The 17,915-nt window shown below is 69.8% G+C and overlaps 1 protein-coding gene across 2 annotated transcripts; it reads left to right on the top strand.

Moving 5' to 3' along the window:
* The first annotated feature begins 906 nt into the window (after positions 1 to 906).
* HDAC6 (histone deacetylase 6) lies at positions 907 to 17,715 on the top strand. Of its 2 annotated transcripts, XM_039510358.1 has the most exons (29): positions 907 to 1,027; positions 1,509 to 1,616; positions 1,824 to 1,949; positions 2,380 to 2,468; positions 3,483 to 3,567; positions 3,735 to 3,775; positions 4,302 to 4,398; positions 4,677 to 4,774; positions 5,596 to 5,700; positions 5,822 to 5,890; positions 6,369 to 6,495; positions 6,643 to 6,708; positions 6,875 to 6,934; positions 7,122 to 7,211; positions 7,872 to 7,978; positions 8,058 to 8,125; positions 8,322 to 8,469; positions 8,743 to 8,871; positions 8,997 to 9,165; positions 10,871 to 11,004; positions 11,465 to 11,533; positions 11,768 to 11,960; positions 12,145 to 12,294; positions 13,422 to 13,596; positions 14,132 to 14,379; positions 14,483 to 14,563; positions 15,464 to 15,610; positions 15,740 to 15,868; positions 16,955 to 17,715. In XM_039510358.1, the coding sequence occupies exons 2-29, from the start codon at positions 1,614 to 1,616 to the stop codon at positions 17,021 to 17,023; spliced, it is 3,072 nt and encodes a 1,023-aa protein (XP_039366292.1). In that variant the 5' UTR covers positions 907 to 1,027; positions 1,509 to 1,613; the 3' UTR covers positions 17,024 to 17,715. The 2 variants fall into 2 exon arrangements, with proteins under 2 accessions (XP_039366292.1, XP_039366293.1); XM_039510359.1 differs by lacking the exon at positions 14,483 to 14,563.
* The last annotated feature ends 200 nt before the right edge of the window (positions 17,716 to 17,915 follow it).

Here is a 17,915-nt window from a genome sequence, read left to right as displayed (position 1 = left end):
GTGGCTGCATCTCGGCATCGGGCGAGCCATCCCTGTGCAGTGTTATATGCGGCTGTTCCCCACCCGCCCTGCCCCAGAGGTGGCTGCATCTCGGCATCGGGCGAGCCGTCCCTGTGCAACGTTATATGTGGCTGTTCCCCACCCGCCCTGCCCCAGAGGTGGCTGCATCTCGGCATCGGGCGAGCCGTCCTGTGCAACGTTATATGCGGCTGTTCCCCACCCGCCCTGCCCCAGAGGTGGCTGCATCTCGGCATCGGGCGAGCCGTCCCTGTGCAGTGTTATATGCGGCTGTTCCCCACCCGCCCTGCCCCAGAGGTGGCTGCATCTCGGCATCCGGTGAGCTGCCCCTGTGCAGCGTTATGTGCTGCTGTTCCCACCCGCCCTGCCCCAGAGGTGGCTGCATCTTGGCATCCGGTGAGCTGCCCCTGTGCAGCGTTATATGCGGCTGTTCCCCACCCGCCCTGCCCCAGAGGTGGCTGCATCTCGGCATCGGGCGAGCCGTCCCTGTGCAGCGTTATGTGCTGCTGTTCCCCACCTGCCCTGCCCCAGAGGTGGCTGCATCTCGGCATCGGGCGAGCCATCCCTGTGCCGGCAACAATGCTACACCGGGGGCAAGGCCGTGTGGGGCCAGCTCCCCCAAGGGGACAGGGTCAAAGGAGAACCGAGGTCAGGGGTGAAAGGTCTCGGGAACAAGATGGGGGAGAGGTCAAGAGACTTAAAGGTCACAGGGTGAGAGGTCATGGGGGGATTCCCCCAGAGACCTGGCCAATGAAGAGAGAGGGAATGATCCCTCCCAGACCCCCCCTGCTCAGTGCCAATGGTCTCTCCCAGCATCAGCCATGTTCAGAGCGAATGGTCCCTCCCAGAACCCCCCCGTCTGTCAATGGTCCCTCCCAGAGCCCCCCATGCTCGAGTGCCAATGGTCTCTCCCAGTAGGGCGGGCAGGGCTCGGTGACAGCATCAGGCAGCGCCTGGGTGGAAGAGACCATCTGACCGAGCTGGAGAGGGGAGGTGCTACAGGCGCCAGGTGAGATGCTGCCCCTCACTCCCGACCTGCAGCCCCCCCAGCCCCGCCCAGCTGGTGCCCCTCACTCCCGACCTGCAGCCCCCCCAGCCCCGCCCAGCTGGTGCCCCTCACTCCCGACCTGCAGCCCCCCCAGCCCAGCTGGGTGCCCCTCACTCCCGACCTGCAGCCCCCAGCCCCCAGCTGGTGCCCCTCACTCCTGATCTGCAGCCCCCAGCCCCCAGCTGGTGCCCCTCACTCCTGACCTGCAGCCCCCAGCTGGTGCCCCTCACTCCCGACTTGCAGCCCCCAGCCCCAGCTGGTGCCCTCACTTCTGACCTGCAGCCCCCAGCTGGTGCCCCTCACTCCCGACCCGCAGCCCCCAGCCCCCCCCAGCTGGTGCCCCTCACTCCCGACCTGCAGCCCCCCCAGCCCAGCCCTGACAGTCGGGTTCGGGGGCGGTTCTGATCCGGCTTTAACGCTCTTTGCCTCCTGCCTCCCCCAGACCTGCCCAGCGATGGCGACGCGCCCAGGGGTCTCCTCGGGGGAGGAAGGACCCAGCTCCCCCCTCCCAGTGGTACCGTAACCCGCCCCCTCAGCGCACGTGGCCATGGTTAGTCTGCCTGGGGGCGGGGCCGAGTGGGGGTGGCCCGGGGCTATGGGGTGGGGGTGGGGCGGTGGGGAATGGGGGGCGGCTGGCCGGGCAGTGGCCAAGGGTGCGGTGTTGGGGGTGGGGCTCTTGACTGGGGGGGGGATGGGCCAGGGTTGGGGCTGGGGGTGTCTGTGTAACCCCCCCCCCCGCCCCATGTGTTCCCTCCAGAAGCGGGGTGGCCGGAGGGGCCCCCAGCCCCGTCGCAGCCCCGGGCTCCCCGAAACCAAACGCCGCGGCCGAGCCCAGAGGATGAACAAAGATGTGGAGGAGCTGGAATCGGGGCTGCAGCGCCTGGTAGGGGGGACACCCGGACGCCTGGGTTCCGTCCCTGGGTCTGGGACGGGGGTGGGGTTAAGTGGGAGAGAGCAGAGTTGGGGGGGAGCCCGGACTCCTGGGTTCTCTCCCGGCTCTGGGAGGGGAGTGGGGGCTGGTGGTTAGAGCAGAGGGGGCTGGGAGCCAGGACTCCTGGGTTCCATACCCGGCTCTGGGAGGGGAGTGGGGGCTGGTGGTTAGAGCAGAGGGGGCTGGGAGTCAGGACTCCTGGGTTCTCTCCCCAGTTCTGGGAGGGGAGTGGGGGCTGGTGGTTAGAGCAGGAGGGCTGGGAGTCAGGACTCCTGGGTTCTCTCCCCAGCTCTGGGAGGGGAGGAGGGTCTGGTGGATGAGTTAAAGTGCCGCGGGGTGGGTGCCCGGATGCCTGGGTTCACTGTGTTTTCTCCTGCCCCAGGATCTGACTGTGGAGGGGGCAGTGCCCGTGGGGACGGGTCTGGCCTTTGACGAGCGGCTCACGGAGTTCCATTGCCTGTGGGACGACAGGTACCCAGGAGGCGGGTCCCAGATCCCCCTGGTCTGGGTTGTATTGGCCGCCCCTCCGGGGGCAGATCCCAAAAACCCTGTGGGAGCTATAGCCCAGCCCCCCCAATTCCCGGTCTCAATCTATGGACCTCATCCTTCACGCTCATCTGTAATCGCCTCGCCGTCCTTCCTCCTGATCCGCCCCTTCTCTGTAATCGCCTCGCCGTCCTTACTCCTGATCCGCCCCTTCTCTGTAATCGCCTCGCCGTCCTTCCTCCTGATCCGCCCCTTCTCTGTAATCGCCTCGCTGTCCTTAATCCTGATCCGCCCCTTCTCTGTAATCGCCTCGCCGTCCTTACTCCTGATCCGCCCCTTCTCTGTAATCGCCTCGCTGTCCTTAATCCTGATCCGCCCCTTCTCTGTAATCGCCTCGCCGTCCTTACTCCTGATCCGCCCCTTCTCTGTAATTGCCTCGCTGTCCTTAACTTTTAGCCTGGGGGGTTAAAGTCCTAATTGGAGGAGCATAAAACACCCCGCAACCCCCCCAAGATCCCAGCACCGGCATGAGGGCACCGGCAGGGCTGTGGGGGGAGGAGGTTAGAGCCTCTGACCGCCAAGGACTGAGCAAAGGGGGTCCTTTGCTCAGTCCTTGGCGGTCAGAGGCTCTAACCTCCTCCCCCCGCAGCCCTGCCGGTGCCCCTCACTCCCGACCTGCAGCCCCGGCCCCCCCCACAGCTCTGCCGGTGCCCCTCACTCCCGACCTGCAGCCCCTGCCAGTCCGGCCCTCCCCACCCCCCAGTCCTGCCAGTGCCCCTCACTCCTGACCCGCAGCCCCTGCTAGCCCAGCCCTGCCCCCCGCAGCTGTGCCGGTGCCCCTCACTCCCGACCACAGCCCCTGCCCCCACAGCTCTGCGGTGCCCCTCACTCCCGACCCGCAGCCCCTGCCCCCAGCTGTGCCGGTGCCCCTCACTCCCGACCGCAGCCCCTGCCCCCCACCCCAATCCATCTTGTCCCCCTTTGTCGTTTCATTCCCAGCTTCCCCGAGTGCCCAGAGAGACTCGCAGCCGTCAAGGGAAAGTTGCTGCAATGCGGCCTATGGGAGCGCTGTGTCCCGGTGGAGGTGAGACGGGGGGGGCTGGGCGCCAGGACTCCTGGGTTCCATCCCCAGTACCAGGGCCCTTTCCCCGTGGGCAGGAGGGGTCAGAGACCAGCCGCTTCTACCCTCCCCCACAGTCTCCCTTTCAGTGGTTTGCGTGTTCTGGCTACAATTCCTTCCTTTCCTCACAGGCCCGGCTGGCTACCGAGGAAGAGATTCTGCTAGCCCACAGGTATTTATGGAAGGGAGCACCCTGGGGCAGGCCGGGCCGGGAGTGAGGGGCGCCGGCCGGGCCGGGAGTGAGGGGCGCCGGCCGAGCCGCGCGGGTCGGGAGTGAGGGGCGCGCCAGGGCCGGGTGTGAGGGGCGCCGGCCAGGGCCGGGAGTGAGGGGCTGCGGGTCGGGAGTGAGGGGCGCCGGCCGGGCCCGGGGCTGCGGGCCGGGCCGGGAGTGAGGGGCTGCGGGCCGGGCCGGGAGTGCGGGGCGTCGGCCAGGCCCGGGGCGGCGGGTCGGGAGTGAGGGGCTGTGGGTCGGGAGTGAGGGGCGCCGGCCGGGCCCGGGCTGCGGGCCGGGAGTGAGGGGCGCCGGCCGGGCCCGGGCTGCGGGCCGGGAGTGAGGGGCTGCGGGTCGGGCCGGGAGTGAGGGGCTGCGGGTCGGGCCGGGAGTGAGGGGCACCGGCCGGGCCCGGGGCTGCGGGTCGGGAGTGAGGGGCGCCGGCCGGGCCCGGGCTGCGGGTCGGGAGTGAGGAGCTCTCTCTCAGCCAGGAGTACGTGGAGCTGATGAAGTCGACGGAGCAGATGAGTGAGCAGGAGCTCAGGGCCCTGTCAGAGACGTACGACTCCGTCTTCCTGCACCCGGTGAGCACCTGCCGGCCAGTGAGGGGGGCCAGGACTCCTGGGTTCTCTCCCAGCTCTGGGAGGGGAGGGGGCTGGTGGTTAGAGCAGGAGGGCCTGGGGGCCAGGACTCCTGGGTTCTCTCCCAGCTCTGGGAGGGGTGGTGGGGTCTAGTGGTTAGAGCGGGGGGGGCTGGGATCCAGGACTCCTGGGTTCTCTCCCGGCTCTGGCGGGCAGGGCCCCAGCGCGGTCTATGGGGGGGTCTCGGTGTCCCAGCCCCGCTCTCCGTCTCTCCGCCCCAGGGTTCGTACCGTGGCGCCCGGCTGGCTGGCGGCTGCGTCCTGCGGCTGCTGGAGAAGGTGCAGGGCGGGGAGCTGCGCAACGGGCTGGCGCTGGTCCGGTAGGAAGGGGGGGCTGGGGGCGTGGGGGTGGGGCTGGGGGCGGGGCCTGGGGGCTCCTCCCTCCCAGCAGAGGCCAATCACAGAGAGGGGTTGATTCCCAGGTCCTCAGTTGTGTTGCCCGGTTTGAATTCTCGCCTCCGATGACCCGGCCTCTGGGATTGGACGCCCGCGTTGGGTCCCGACGCCCGGGCCGGGCCCCTGGGTGTTCGCACGGCCAGTGAGCTTCATCCCGGAGGGGCCTGGCCCCTCCCCCAGCTCCCATCCCCCACCCCGGCCCCGCCCCCCAGCCCCTGCCCGGCCCCACCCCCAGCCCAGCCCCTGCCTGGCCCTGCTCCCACCCCTACCCCGCCCTCGGCCCCGCCCCCAAGCCCCTGCCTGGCCCGCCCAGCCCCACCCCCAGTCCAGCCCCTGCTCAGCGCCCCACCCGGCCCTGCCCAGCCTGGCCCCCACCCCAGCCCTGGTGGGCCCTGCCCCTGCTGAGCTCCCAGCCCTGGCCCCCCCCCAACCCAGCCCTGGCCCCGCCCCCCAGCCCCTGCTCGGCCCCACCCCCAGCCCAGCCCAGCCCGGGGTCCCTCCCCAGTCTTCAGCTTTCTCCTTCTCCGTGGGAAAAACCACCCAGGCAGCATGTGCCGAGAGCCGGCTCGCGACGAGCTGCAGCCACCTCTGGGGCACGGCAGCCGGAGAACAGCTGCATCTCCGTGCTGGGCGAGCCGTCCCCGTGCGGCGTTGTGTGCGGCTGTTCCCAGCTGCCCCGCCCCAGAGGTGGCTGCATCTCAGCATCGAGTGAGCCCTCCACTAACCCCGTGTGTCTCCGTTCCAGGCCACCAGGACACCACGCCCACCGAGATAAGATGGATGGTTACTGCATGTTCAACCACCTGGCCATCGGGGCCAGATACGCCCGGCAAAAGCTGGGAGTGGAACGGTGAGGGACGGGGGGGCTGGTGGTTAGAGCAGGGGGGACCTGGGAGCCAGGGTGTCCGTGGCCGGGGGGGGCACGAGGGGGGGTGCTGAGTCCCACTAACGGGCGACTCGTTTCCTTCCAGAGTCCTGATCGTCGACTGGGACGTTCACCATGGGCAGGGCACCCAGTTCCTCTTCGAGGAGGATCCCAGGTCGGTCCCGGGCGCTCGGAGCTGGGGGAGCCCAGGGCCGAGCTAGCAGGGGCTGCGGGTCGGGAGTGAGGGGCACCGGCAGGGCTGCCAGGTAGCAGGGCCAGGCAGCAGGGGCTGCGGGTCGGGAGTGAGGGGCACCGGCAGGGCTGCCAGGTAGCAGGGCCAGGCAGCAGGGGCTGCGGGTCGGGAGTGAGGGGCACGAGCAGAGCTGGTGGGGGGACAGGGCCGGGGTAGCAGGGGCTGCGGGTCGGGAGTGAGGGGCACCAGCAGAGCTGGTGGGGGGACAGGGCCGGGGTAGCAGGGGCTGCGGGTCGGGAGTGAGGGGCACCAGCAGAGCTGGTGGGGGGACAGGGCCGGGGTAGCAGGGGCTGCGGGTCGGGAGTGAGGGGCACCGGCAGGGCTGCAGGGGAGCAGGGGCTGCGGGTCGGGATTGAGGGGCACCAGTCACTGCCCCCCGTCTGCCCCTCTCTCTCTGCAGTGTTCTCTATTTCTCCGTCCATCGCTACGAGCAGGGGAGGTTCTGGCCCCACCTGCCGGCGTCCGACAGCCCCGCCGTGGGGCAGGGGCGTGGAGAGGGATTCAATATCAACGTGCCATGGAACGCAGTAGGTGCCCTGCCCGGGGCGGGGGCTGCGTGGGGGGCGAGCCGTCCCTGGGCGCCGTTATGTGCGGCCGTTCCAGCCACCCCACCCCAGAAGTGGCTGCATTTGACCTCCCACAGACCCATCTAACTGGTCTCTCTCTCTGTCTAGGTGGGAATGAGGGACGGGGATTATCTCGCTGCCTTTTTACACGTCTTACTGCCAGTGGCCTTTGAGGTACGTGGGGCCCGGGGCCTGTCCCCTCTGGGGGGCGCCGGCTCCCACCCGACCCAGGGCAGGGACTGGCTGGCTCAGAGGGGCAGGGAATGGGGCAGGGGCCTGGCCCCTCTGGGGGGCACTGGCTGCGATCCGGGGCGCACTGTGATCTGTTTTCTCTTTTCAGTTCCATCCCCAGCTGGTTCTGGTGGCCGCCGGGTTTGACTCTGTGCTCGGGGACCCCAAGGTCAGTGCCCCCCCCCCCGCCGTGTTTCCCAGCGCTGCCCGCAGGGGGTGCAGTGTGGGGCGCCGCAGGGGCTAGGCAGGGGGCCCGGGGCTCGTTTCAAAGGGCAGCGGCCGGTCTAGGGGGCTGGGGGGGGCCCCACTGTGGGGCGGGGGGCGGCACCTGGACTGACCTTTGCGTCTGCGCCTAGGGCGAGATGGCGGCGTCGGCCGCCTGCTTCGCTCACCTGACTCATCTGCTGATGGCCCTGGCGGGGGGCAAGGTGCTGCTGTCTTTGGAGGTGAGTGTGGCGCTGACCCACGGCACAGGGCCCCCCCCAGAACCGACTGCAGCTCAGCCCCGGGCAGCGTTCTATGTGGGTGTTCCCCCCCCCCCCCCCCCCCCCCGAGGTGGCTGCAGCTCAGCCCCGGGCAGCGTTCTATGTGGCTGTTCCCCAGCACCCCCGCCCCCCCAGAGGTGGCTGCAGCTCAGCCCCGGGTAGCGTTCTATGTGGCTGTTCCCCAGCCCCCCCGCCCCCCCAGAGGTGGCTGCAGCTCAGCCCGGGCAGCGTTCTATGTGGCTGTTCCCAGCCCCCAGAGGTGGCTGCAGCTCAGCCCGGGCAGCGTTCTATGTGGCTGTTCCCCAGCCCCAGAGGTGGCTGCAGCTCAGCCCGGGCAGCGTTCTATGTGGCTGTTCCCCAGCCCCCGCCCCAGAGGGGGCTGCCGCTCCGCCCCGGGCAGCGTTCTATGGGGCTGTGCCCCAGCCCCCCCGCCCCCCCAGAGGTGGCTGCAGCTCAGCCCCGGGCAGCGTTCTATGTGGCTGTTCCCCAGCACCCCCGCCCCCCCAGAGGTGGCTGCAGCTCAGCCCCGGGCAGCGTTCTATGTGGCTGTTCCCCGCCCCCCCCGAGGTGGCTGCAGCTCAGGGCTGGGGCGCTGTTGACCCGTTTTCTCCCCCTCCCCAGGGTGGCTACAATCTGAGCTCCCTGGCCGAGGGGGTCTGTGCGGCCCTGAGGACCCTCCTGGGGGACCCCTGTCCCTGGCTGGAGCCGCCCGTTGCCCCCTGTCGCAGGTGAGCGGGGTCTGAGCAGGTGGGGGGGGCGGCCCCACGTTTGCACCCCACTGACTCTGGGCTGCTCCCCCTTCCCCAGCGCTCTGAGCTCCGTGTCCAGGACGCTCGCGATCCACGAGAAATACTGGCGGAGCCTGCGCAGAGCGGGTGAGTCCCAGCCCCCCGGACGCCCCCTGCTCACCCCAGCCCCTCTGGGGTACCCTCTCCTGCCCCCCAACCTCTTTGGGGGTCCCCCAGCCCCCTGCTATACCCTGCCCTCAAACTCCCGCTGGGCCACCCAATTTCATATTGCCCCCCCCATAGCTCAGGGGATTGGCTGTGATCTCTTCTCCCGCCCCCCCAGAGGCCAACACCCCCCCAGAGGAGGTGGAAAAGGAGCCAGCCCCCATGACCCCCCCAGGTCCCCCTGAGGTGCCGCGACCCCTCCCAGCTGCCCGCACCGGCCTGGTGTATGACGAACGCATGACGGAGCATTACAACATGTGGGACAGGTACGGCCCGGACGCCTGGGTTCTCTCCCTGGCTCTGGGAGGGGAGTGGAGGCTGGCAGGTTAGAGCGGGGAGGGGGCTGGGAGCCCGGACGCCTGGGTTCTCTCCCTGGCTCTGGGAGGGGAGTGGGGGGTTACTGCAGGGGGGGCCGGGAGCCCGGACTCCTGGGTGTATTCCCCGGCTCTGGGAGGAGGAGGGGTCCCCCCCCTTGCCGGAGGCAGGGCTTGAACCCAGGCGTCCGGGCTCTGAGTCCTTCCCTTCCCCCCTCCCCACAGCCAGCACCCGGAGCTGCCGCAGCGGGTCTCCCGCATCTTCCAGCGCCACGGGGAGCTGCGGCTCACGGAGCGATGCCGCCGCATCCCGGCCCGCAGTGCTGAGGAAGAGGAGCTGAGAATGTGCCACAGGTAATGGGGGAGGGGCAGCCCGGACGCCTGGGTTCTCTCCCCGGCTCGGGGAGGGCAGTGGGGGCTGGTGGTTAGAGCAGGGGGGCTGGGAGCCCGGACTCCTGGGTTCTTTGCCTCCCTCGCAGCCCGGCGTACGTGCAGACGGTGAAGGCCACGGCTGGCATGAAGCCGCGGGAGCTGCACCGCCAGGGGGACCAGTACAACTCCATCTACATCTGCGCCAGCTCCTACGAGTGCGCCCGGCTGGCGGCCGGCTCCGCCTTCAACGCCGTGCAAGCCGTGCTGGAGGGCGAGGTGAGGGCCGGGGCGGGGACTCGGGGGCAGGCGCTCTCCTGGCGGTCGGGGCCCGGCCCTGGGGTGGGACCGGGGGCAGGCGCTCTCCTGGCGGTCGGGCCCAGCCCTGGGGTGGGACCGGGGCAGGCGCTCTCCTGGCGGTCGGGGCCCGGCCTGGGGTGGGACCGGGGCAGGGGCGCTCTCCTGGCGGTCGGGGCCCGGTACTGGGGGCAGGGGGCAGGCGCTCTCCTGGCGGTCGGGCCCGGCCCTGGGGTGGGACCGGGGGCAGGGGCGCTCTCCTGGCGGTCGGGGCCCGGTACTGGGGGGGGGCAGGGCGCTCTCCTGGCGGTCGGGGCCCGGTACTGGGGCAGGGGGCGCTCTCCCCTGGCGGTCGGGGCCCGGCCCTGGGGTGGGACCGGGGCAGGCGCTCCCTGGCGGTCGGGGCCCGGCCCTGGGAGACCGGGGCAGGGGCGCTCCTGGCGGTCGGGGCCCGGCCCTGGGAGACCGGGGGCAGGCGCTCTCCTGGCGGTCGGGGCCCGGCCCTGGGGTGGGACCGGGGCAGGGGCGCTCTCCTGGCGGTCGGGGCCCGGCCCTGGGGGCAGGCGCTCTCCTGGCGGTCGGGGCCCGGTACTGGGGGCAGGGGCAGGGGCGCTCTCCTGGCGGTCGGGGCCCGGTACTGGGGGCAGGGGCAGGGCGCTCCTGGCGGTCGGGCCCGGCCCTGGGGTGGGACCGGGGGCAGGGGCGCTCTCCCTGGCAGTCGGGCCCGGCCCTGGGAGACCGGGGCAGGGGCGCTCTCCTGGCGGTCGGGGCCCGGCCCTGGGTGGGACCGGGGCAGGGGCGCTCTCCTGGCGGTCGGGGCCCGGCCCTGGGTGGGACCGGGAGCAGGGGCGCTCTCCCTGGCAGTCGGGGCCCGGCACTGGGGCAGGGGGGCGCTCCTGGCGGTCAGGCCCGGCCCTGGGGGCAGGGGGCAGGGGCGCTCCTGGCGGTCGGGGCCCGGCCCTGGGGTGGGACCGGGGCAGGGCGCTCTCCTGGCAGTCGGGGCCCGGCACTGGGGGGGGCAGGGGGTAGGGGGCGCTCTCCCCTGGCGGTCAGGGCCCGGCCCGGGGGGGGGCAGGGGGGCAGGGGGCGCTCTCCCCTGGCGGTCGGGGCCTGGCCCTGGGGTGGGACCTGGGGGCAGGGGCGCTCTCCTGGCGGTCGGGGCCCGGCACTGGGGGCACCGGAGGGCAGGGGCGCTCCCCTGGCGGTCGGGGCCCGGCCCTGGGGTGGGACCGGGGGGCAGGGGGCGCTCTCCCCTGGCGGTCGGGGCCCGGCCCTGGGAGGGGCAGGGGGGCAGGGGGCGCTCTCCCCTGGCGGTCGGGGCCCGGCCCTGGGGTGGGACCGGGGGGCAGGGGGCGCTCTCCCCTGGCGGTCGGGGCCCGGCACTGGGGGGGCACCGGAGGGCACACTCTCCCCTGCCCTTTGCCCCCCAAGACTCAGCATGTGAACCCCGGCGTTCAGGCCGAATCCTCATTACGGGGTTTTCATTCCGCCCCCTTGGAGATGAGACGCTGCTTCGCTTCCGGTTCCAGAGGGTCCTTCCCCAGAGGTGGCTGCACCTGCCCGCACGGGGAGGGCTCGCCGGGCGCTGTTCTGTGCAGCTGTTCCCCAGCTGCCCTGCCCCAGAGGTGGCTGCATCTCGGCGACGTCTCACCCCCCCCCCCCTCCCCTGCTCTCTGCCTGGCTCTAGGTGCAGAACGCCGTGGCCATTGTCCGGCCTCCCGGGCATCACGCCGAGTCCGACACGGCCTGTGGCTTCTGCTTCTTCAATTCGGTAGCCCTGGCAGCTCGTTTCGCGCAGCGCCTGGCGGGACGGCCCATGAGGTGAGCGGGGGCTGGTGGTTACACTGTGGGGTTGCTAGGAGCCAGGACTCCTGGGTTCTCTCCCGGCTCTGGGAGGGGAGTGGGGGCTGGTGGTTAGAGCTGGGGGGGCTGGGAGCCAGGACTCCTGGGTTCTCTCCTGGCTCTGGGAGGGGAGTGGCGACTGGTGGTTAGAGCCGGGGGGGCTGGGAGCCAGGACTCCGGGGTGCGCCCCGGGCTCGGGGCGGGGAGTGGGGGCTGGTGGTTAGTGCTGGGGGGGGCTGGGAGCCAGGACTCCTGGGTTCTCTCCTGGCTCTGGGAGGGGAGTGGAGACTGGTGGTTAGTGCTGGGGGGGCTGGGAGCCAGGACTCCTGGGTTCTCTCCTGGCTCTGGGAGGGGAGTGGAGACTGGTGGTTAGTGCTGGGGGGGCTGGGAGCCAGGACTCCTGGGTTCCAGCTTCATCATCCCTTCTCGTCGTCATCAGGGTGATGATCCTGGACTGGGATGTTCATCACGGCAACGGTACCCAGCACATGTTTGAGGAGGATCCGAGGTACCTTGTTCTCTGGTGGGGGGGCTGCTGGGGTGGAGTGGGCGGTGACGGGTGAGTGGCGCGATGCAGGCGGGAGGGGCGGTGACGGGAGCAGTGGGGGGTCAGCGGGGCGGTGATGCACATGGGGAGGGGCGATGCAGGCGGGGCAGTGGGGTGGGCAGCGATGCAGGCGGGGGAGGGGCAGCGGGGGGGCAGGGTCCGAGTGGGACTAACCCCCCTCCCCCCCCCCCCCAGCGTGCTGTACGTCTCTCTGCACCGCTACGACCACGGCTCCTTCTTCCCCACCTCCGAGGACGCCGACGCCGACCGGGTGGGGGAGGGGCCGGGCCGCGGCTTCACCCTCAACGTGCCCTGGAACGGCCCCCGCATGGGCGACGCCGAGTACCTGGCCGCCTTCCACCGCCTGGTGCTGCCCGTCGCCTACCAGGTGCGCCCGGACGCCTGGGTTCTCTCCCAGCGCGGGGAGGGGGGAGCCCGGACGCCTGGGCTCTCTCCCAGCGCGGGGAGGGGGGAGCCCGGACGCCTGGGCTCTCTCCCAGCGCGGGGACGGGGGGGGGAGGGGTCCGTCGGCGGGGGCTGGGGGGTCTCGGTTTCTTGTTCTCTCTCTGCAGTTCGCCCCGGAGCTGGTGCTGGTGTCGGCCGGGTTCGATGCCGCCCGCGGGGACCCGCTGGGGGGCTGCCTGGTGAGCCCCGAGGGTTACGCCCACATGACCCACCTCCTGCTGGGGCTGGCAGGGGGCCGGGTCGTCCTGGTATTGGAGGTATGTGGGGCAGGGGCCTGTTCCCTCTGGGGGGCGCCGGCTCCCATCCGGCCCCAGGGCAGGGCTGGCTGGCTGGGGGGTGGGGAGTGGGGCAGGGGCCTGTCCCTGGGGCAGGGCTGGCTGGTTGGGGGGCAGGGAATGGGGCAGGGGCCTGGCCCCGTGGCAGGGCTGGCTGGTTGGGGGGCGGGGCGTGGGGCAGGGGCCTGTCCCCGGGGCAGGGCTGGCTGGTTGGGGGGCGGGAAGTGGGGCAGGGGCCTGTCCCCGGGGCAGGGCTGGCTGGTTGGGGGGCAGGGGCCTGTCCCCGGGGCAGGGCTGGCTGGGGGGTAACTCCAGCGGGGCCCGGGCGCTCGGTTAACGCTTCAGCTGCTGGTGCCAATTCCCTGCGAAGCCTCCAGGGACCTCACGAGCCGCTATGGTGCTGGGGGAGCCGAGCCGGGTCTGCGGGAAACGAGCAGCTATCCCGGGGGGGGGGGACACCGGGCTCCCAAACGGGAGGAAAATCTGAAATTTCCGGGATCCCGGGGAAGGCAAATCGCGTCCAGGACAAAGGAGCTGAACCCGCCTGGCGTGAGGGCTGAGGGGACGTGAGAGTTTCGCTCCGTCATTGGGTTATTGATTCAGCTGCTGCTGCTGCTTTCAAATACTCTTCACCTGGGATGTTTCATCACCACCATTCGCTGTTACAGTAATTAATAAACTAGCGTCTGTCTGGTATAATTTACTGTCTATTGACCAGGGCTCTCTTGTCTGTGCCGGGGATTAACCGGATCCTGGGGGACAGGCTGGTTCCCCTCTCGGACACGGCTGGGAGCTGGGCCGGGCCTGGGCTGCGCCGACGAGACGCCGGGCAGGGAGGTCCTGCCGGTGCTGGCCGGGCGACAGGCTGGGACCCCGCGGCGACCCACCGAATCCCGGTCTGGGCCGAGCTGGGGTCTCCTGCCGCCCGTTTCGCCGGCCAGTCCCAAGCGATTGGCCCCCGAGGTCCGTGGGGCCGGGAGCCGCCAGCCCAGCTCCGGGCAGGGCGGGAATGTGCCTGGGCTCAAGGCCCGGTGGCTCTTGGTGCTGCGCCGAGGGTGGGGCTGGCTCGGGGACACCCCCAAACCCCAGCTCTCTTCTGCCTCCTCCAGGGAGGCTACAACCTGGTGTCGATCTCCGAATCCATGGCCATGTGCACCCGGACCCTGCTGGGGGACCCGCTGCCCGAGCTGGGGAGCCTGCGAGCTCCCCACCCCAGCGCCCTGCAGTCGCTGGCCCGGGCGAGCGCCGAGCACCGCAGGTACTGGGCCTGCCTGCGACTGGATGGTGAGTGTGGTGCCCCCGCCGAGCCCCCAGCGCGGCCCCCCACGCCGAGCCCCCAGCGCGCCCCAGCGCCGAGCACCGCAGATACTGGGCCTGCCTGCGACTGGACGGTGAGTGTGGTGCCCCCAGCGCCCCCAGCGCCCCCACGCCGAGCCCCCAGCGCGCCCCAGCGCCAAGTACCGCAGATTCTGGGCCTGCCTGCGACTGGACGGTAAGCGCCCCCGCCCCGCCAAGCTCCTCACAGTGCAGCCCCCTTCCAAGCCCCAGGGCTGAGCCCCTCACAGCGCAGCCCCCCCCCGCTGAGCCCCTCACAGCACCAAGCCCTGCCTGCCGGGGGAGAGCGCCTGGCCCTGCCCCATGCCCCGCCCCCAGTGCCGGGCCCGGCCCCCCGGCCTCCCCCAGCACCGCCTGCCGGGGGAGAGCGCCCCCTGCCCCACGGCTCCCCCCAGTGCCCGGCCCAGCTCCCTGCCCCATGCCCCCCCCCCCCGCCCCGGCCCTGCCCCCTGGTGCCGCGCTACATAATCTCCATCCCATGCAGTGCCGATCCGGGAGGACTCGAGGCCCCGATCCGGGCAGCCGGGCCCCGTCCGGGAGGACTCCCCACCAGAGGATCCCCCAGGGGGGTCCCAGAGCCCCCCGGTCGACGACATCCTGAGGCTGGGAGCTCTCTGCCTCAGCGACGAGGCGGGGGCCGACTCAGGCTCCCCACAGCTGAGCCCTGACTCCGCCCTGGTGGGCGGGGCTTCCCCTGGAGGGGCGGAGCCTCCAGCTGCAGAGGAGTCAGAGGTAGGGCGGTGGGATCTATAATGGGGGGGGGATTCCCTGGGGTGGGGGATGGGAGTAGCCTGGGGCTCGGGGGGTCTCAGCTCATGGGTCTTTTCTCTCCCAGGACCCCCCCAGCCTCCTGGACGAAGCAGCTGCCCTGCTCCCCTCCCCCTCCATCAGCCTGGGGGTGGAGTTCGCAGACATGGTGAGGCCCTGATGTTACCCCCCCCCCCCCCAGTTCCTTAATCCTTGGCATCTCCCATCCCCCGGCTGGGCCCTCCCCTGCGCCCCCAACCCCCTCACCTGAATCTCTGCTTCCCTGTGTACCCCACACTCCCCATCTCACACAGGGGCCGGAGCCCAGCAATCAGTGCTCACATTTGCTGCTGCACTGGGAGCCAGGACTCCTGGGTTCTCCCCCGGCTCTGGGAGGGGAGTGGGGGCTGGTGCTTAGAGCAGGGGCGGCTGGGGGCCCGGACTCCTGGGTTCTCTCCTTGGCTCTGGAAGGGGAGTGGGGGCTGGTGGTGGGAGCAGGGTGGGCTGGGAGCCAGGACTCCTGGGTTCTCCCCCAGCTCTGGGAGGGGAGTGGGGGCTGGTGGTTAGAGCAGGGGCGGCTGGGGGCCCGGACTCCTGGGTTCTCTCCTTGGCTCTGGAAGGGGAGTGGGGGCTGGTGCTTAGAGCAGGGGCGGCTGGGGGCCAGGACTCCTGGGGTCTCCCCCGTCTCTGGGAGGGGAGGGGGGGCTGGTGGTTAGAGCAGGGGCGGCGGGGGGCCCGGACGCCGGGGTTCTCGCCTGGGCCCTGGACGGGGTGTGGGGGCTGGTGGTGGGAGCAGGGGGGGCTGGGAGCCAGGACTCCTGGGTTCTCCCCCGGCTCTGGGAGGGGAGTGGGGGCTGGTGGTGGGAGCAGGGGGGGCTGGACTCCTGGGTTCTCCCCCGGCTCTGGGAGGGGAGTGGGGGCTGGTGCTTCGAGCAGGGGCGGCTGGGGGCCTGGACTCCTGGGTTCTGTCCTTGGCTCTGGGAGGGGAGTGGGGGCTGATGGTGGGAGCAGGGTTGGCTGGGAGCCAGGACTCCTGGGTTTGATCCTTGTCTCCCTCGTGTCTCTGCAGGGGACGCTCTACGCCGTCACCCCTCTGCCTTGGTGCCCCCACGTGGAGTCGCTCCAGTCCCTTCCCCCGGCCGGGCTGGACGCGCTGGCGCCGTGTGAGGAATGCGGCAGCCAGGGCGAGAACTGGGTCTGCCTGGCCTGTTACCGGGTGAGACGGTGCCCCTCACTCCTGACCCGTAGCCCCCTGCCAGCCCAGCCCCCCCACCCTCCCCAGCTCTGCTGGTGCCCCTCACTCCTGACCCGCAGCCCTGTGGCCATTAACCCTTTCTCTCCCCAGGTGCTCTGCGGTCGTTACGTCAATCAGCACATGCTGGCTCACGGCTCCGTTTCCGGCCACCCCCTGGTGCTGAGTTACGCCGACCTCTCGGTCTGGTGCTACACCTGTCAATCATACGTCCATCACCCGGTAAGCCACGCCCCAGGGTTCCCCCTCCCCCCCTGCCTATAGGAGGGGTGGGGGCAGTTGTGAGATGGGGGGGCGGTGCTGATTGGCTGGGTCTGAATGGGTTAATTCTTGGGTCTGGGACGTTCCTCCCCCTGCCTTCGTTGCCATAATGGAGCGTCCCAACTTTGGGACTAACACTCCCTTATCCCATTGCTATAATGGAACATCCCCCCGTGAGCAAGAGACAGCTCAGGGGTTGGAGCATTGGCCTGCTAAACCCAGGGTTGTGAGTTCAATCCTTGAGGGGCCACTTAGGGATCTGGGGCAAAACTCAGTCCCTGGTGCTGCTAGTGAGGGCAGGGGCTGCACTCGATGACCTTTCGAGGTCCCTTCTAGCTCTAGGAGGTTGGTATAGCTCCAATTATTAATGTATAAGTCACACACCTGTCCCACCTCTGCTCCTGCTGTAATGGAATATTCCAGCCCCAGGAGTAACCCCCCCCCCAGTGCATAAGATAATGGAATGGTCTGATGCCATGTGGGCCCCCCTCACTGGGGGTAATTTCCTGGGTGGGACATTCCATTGTGTTGAAGGAATTGGACTGTCCCATTCTCTGGCAATGGGGGAGTGCACCAAGCCCTTCTCTCCAGTGATAATGTGATGCCTGGGGTGGGATGGTCCATTGTGGTGTGGGAGGGGAGTATACTCTGCATGGGACTATTCCATGTTCGGGGGGGTGGGAGGAACATTCCATTACAGCAGGAGGTACTGCCGGGCTGGGCCCATTCTCTGCTGACTGCAGGGGGGGGGCGGGAATTACTGCTGGCTGGGATGAGCCATTCTCCCTGGCTGTGTCATGCCTTAGGGTGGGATATACTATTGGGGGGGGAGGGGGATTTAGTGCCTGGGGCAGCACATTCCCTTATGTAGCAGTGAGGGGGGCGGGGGAGTGCATGTGCCTGCTTGCCCGGACTGTTCCATTCTCCCTGGAGAGTGGGGGGCAGGGACATTCCATTATAGCCATGGGGGTGCTGGGACATTCCATTATAACCATGGGGGGCAGGCCAGCCCATTCCATTCTGACCTCCGTTCTCTCCCTGCCCCAGACCCTGCTGCCAGCCAAGACCCTGGCTCACCGCATGAAGTTCGGGGAGGACCCGGCCGCTGGGCTCTGAGCCCTGCACCACAGGAAGGGGTGTGTGCTCAGATTCTCCCCCCCACACTCCCTCCATGATGGACCAACCCACTCTCTTAAAGGGCTACAGCTGTGCCAAACGACTCACCAGCAGCAAGGAAGGACTCTTCTCCCCCCCCCCCCCCCCATTGCATTCACCAGGGGTGGCTGCTCCCTCCCCACACCCTCTAGGCCTAGCCCCCTTGATCTCCACCCCCCAGGCATGAGACAAGCCTGCTTCTGCTCCAGCCCATCCCCCACTCCCCCAGCAGGCAGTGAGGATCACAGGGGGGGCATCCATTCCTAACCCCCCCGCCCCCCAGATAAACCTGGGAGCAGCCGTATTAACACCCCCGGGGCTCTCAGGAGCCATTTCTCCCCCCAAGGGGGGGTGCGGACTGACTCTGTGGATCAGGTGCAAATGGCCCCTTCCCCCCGAAGGAGGTGAAGCTAAAGGCTCCTTTATAAACCCTGGTGCGGTGCTCTGCCACGCTTCAGCTGGCCAGCAGGGCCTCTGTTTTTGTTAGTGTAGGACCTACAATAAGCGGGCTGGGGGCCAGGCTCCATGGACACAATTTGGTGTGGGATGGAAGATGGACCTTTCCCCTGGAGGGGGCACCGGCCCCGGGTGGGCGACAGGCTCTCGCTGTCTTTGCTTTTCGGGTTGATTACTGCAATACAAGGTTAATGACACGTGTGCCCCCTTTAATTTGCTGCTGGCCTGTGTGCTGTGCCCAGCTGAGCACCCCTCAGCCGTGGGCCCCGGAGTGCCAGCCGCAGACCCCTCGCCCTTAGTCTATAAGGTGCCACAGGATTCTTTGCTGCTTCTACAGAACCAGACTAACACGGCTACCCCTCTGATACTTGACATCTCTTCCCGTTCACCTACAGCC

Source organism: Mauremys reevesii, linkage group 22, assembly GCF_016161935.1.
Source record: "Mauremys reevesii isolate NIE-2019 linkage group 22, ASM1616193v1, whole genome shotgun sequence".
In the NCBI taxonomy this organism is placed as follows: Eukaryota; Metazoa; Chordata; order Testudines; family Geoemydidae; genus Mauremys; species Mauremys reevesii.
Note: the sequence above shows the minus strand (reverse complement) of the source record. Positions and strands in the feature narration are given on the sequence as shown.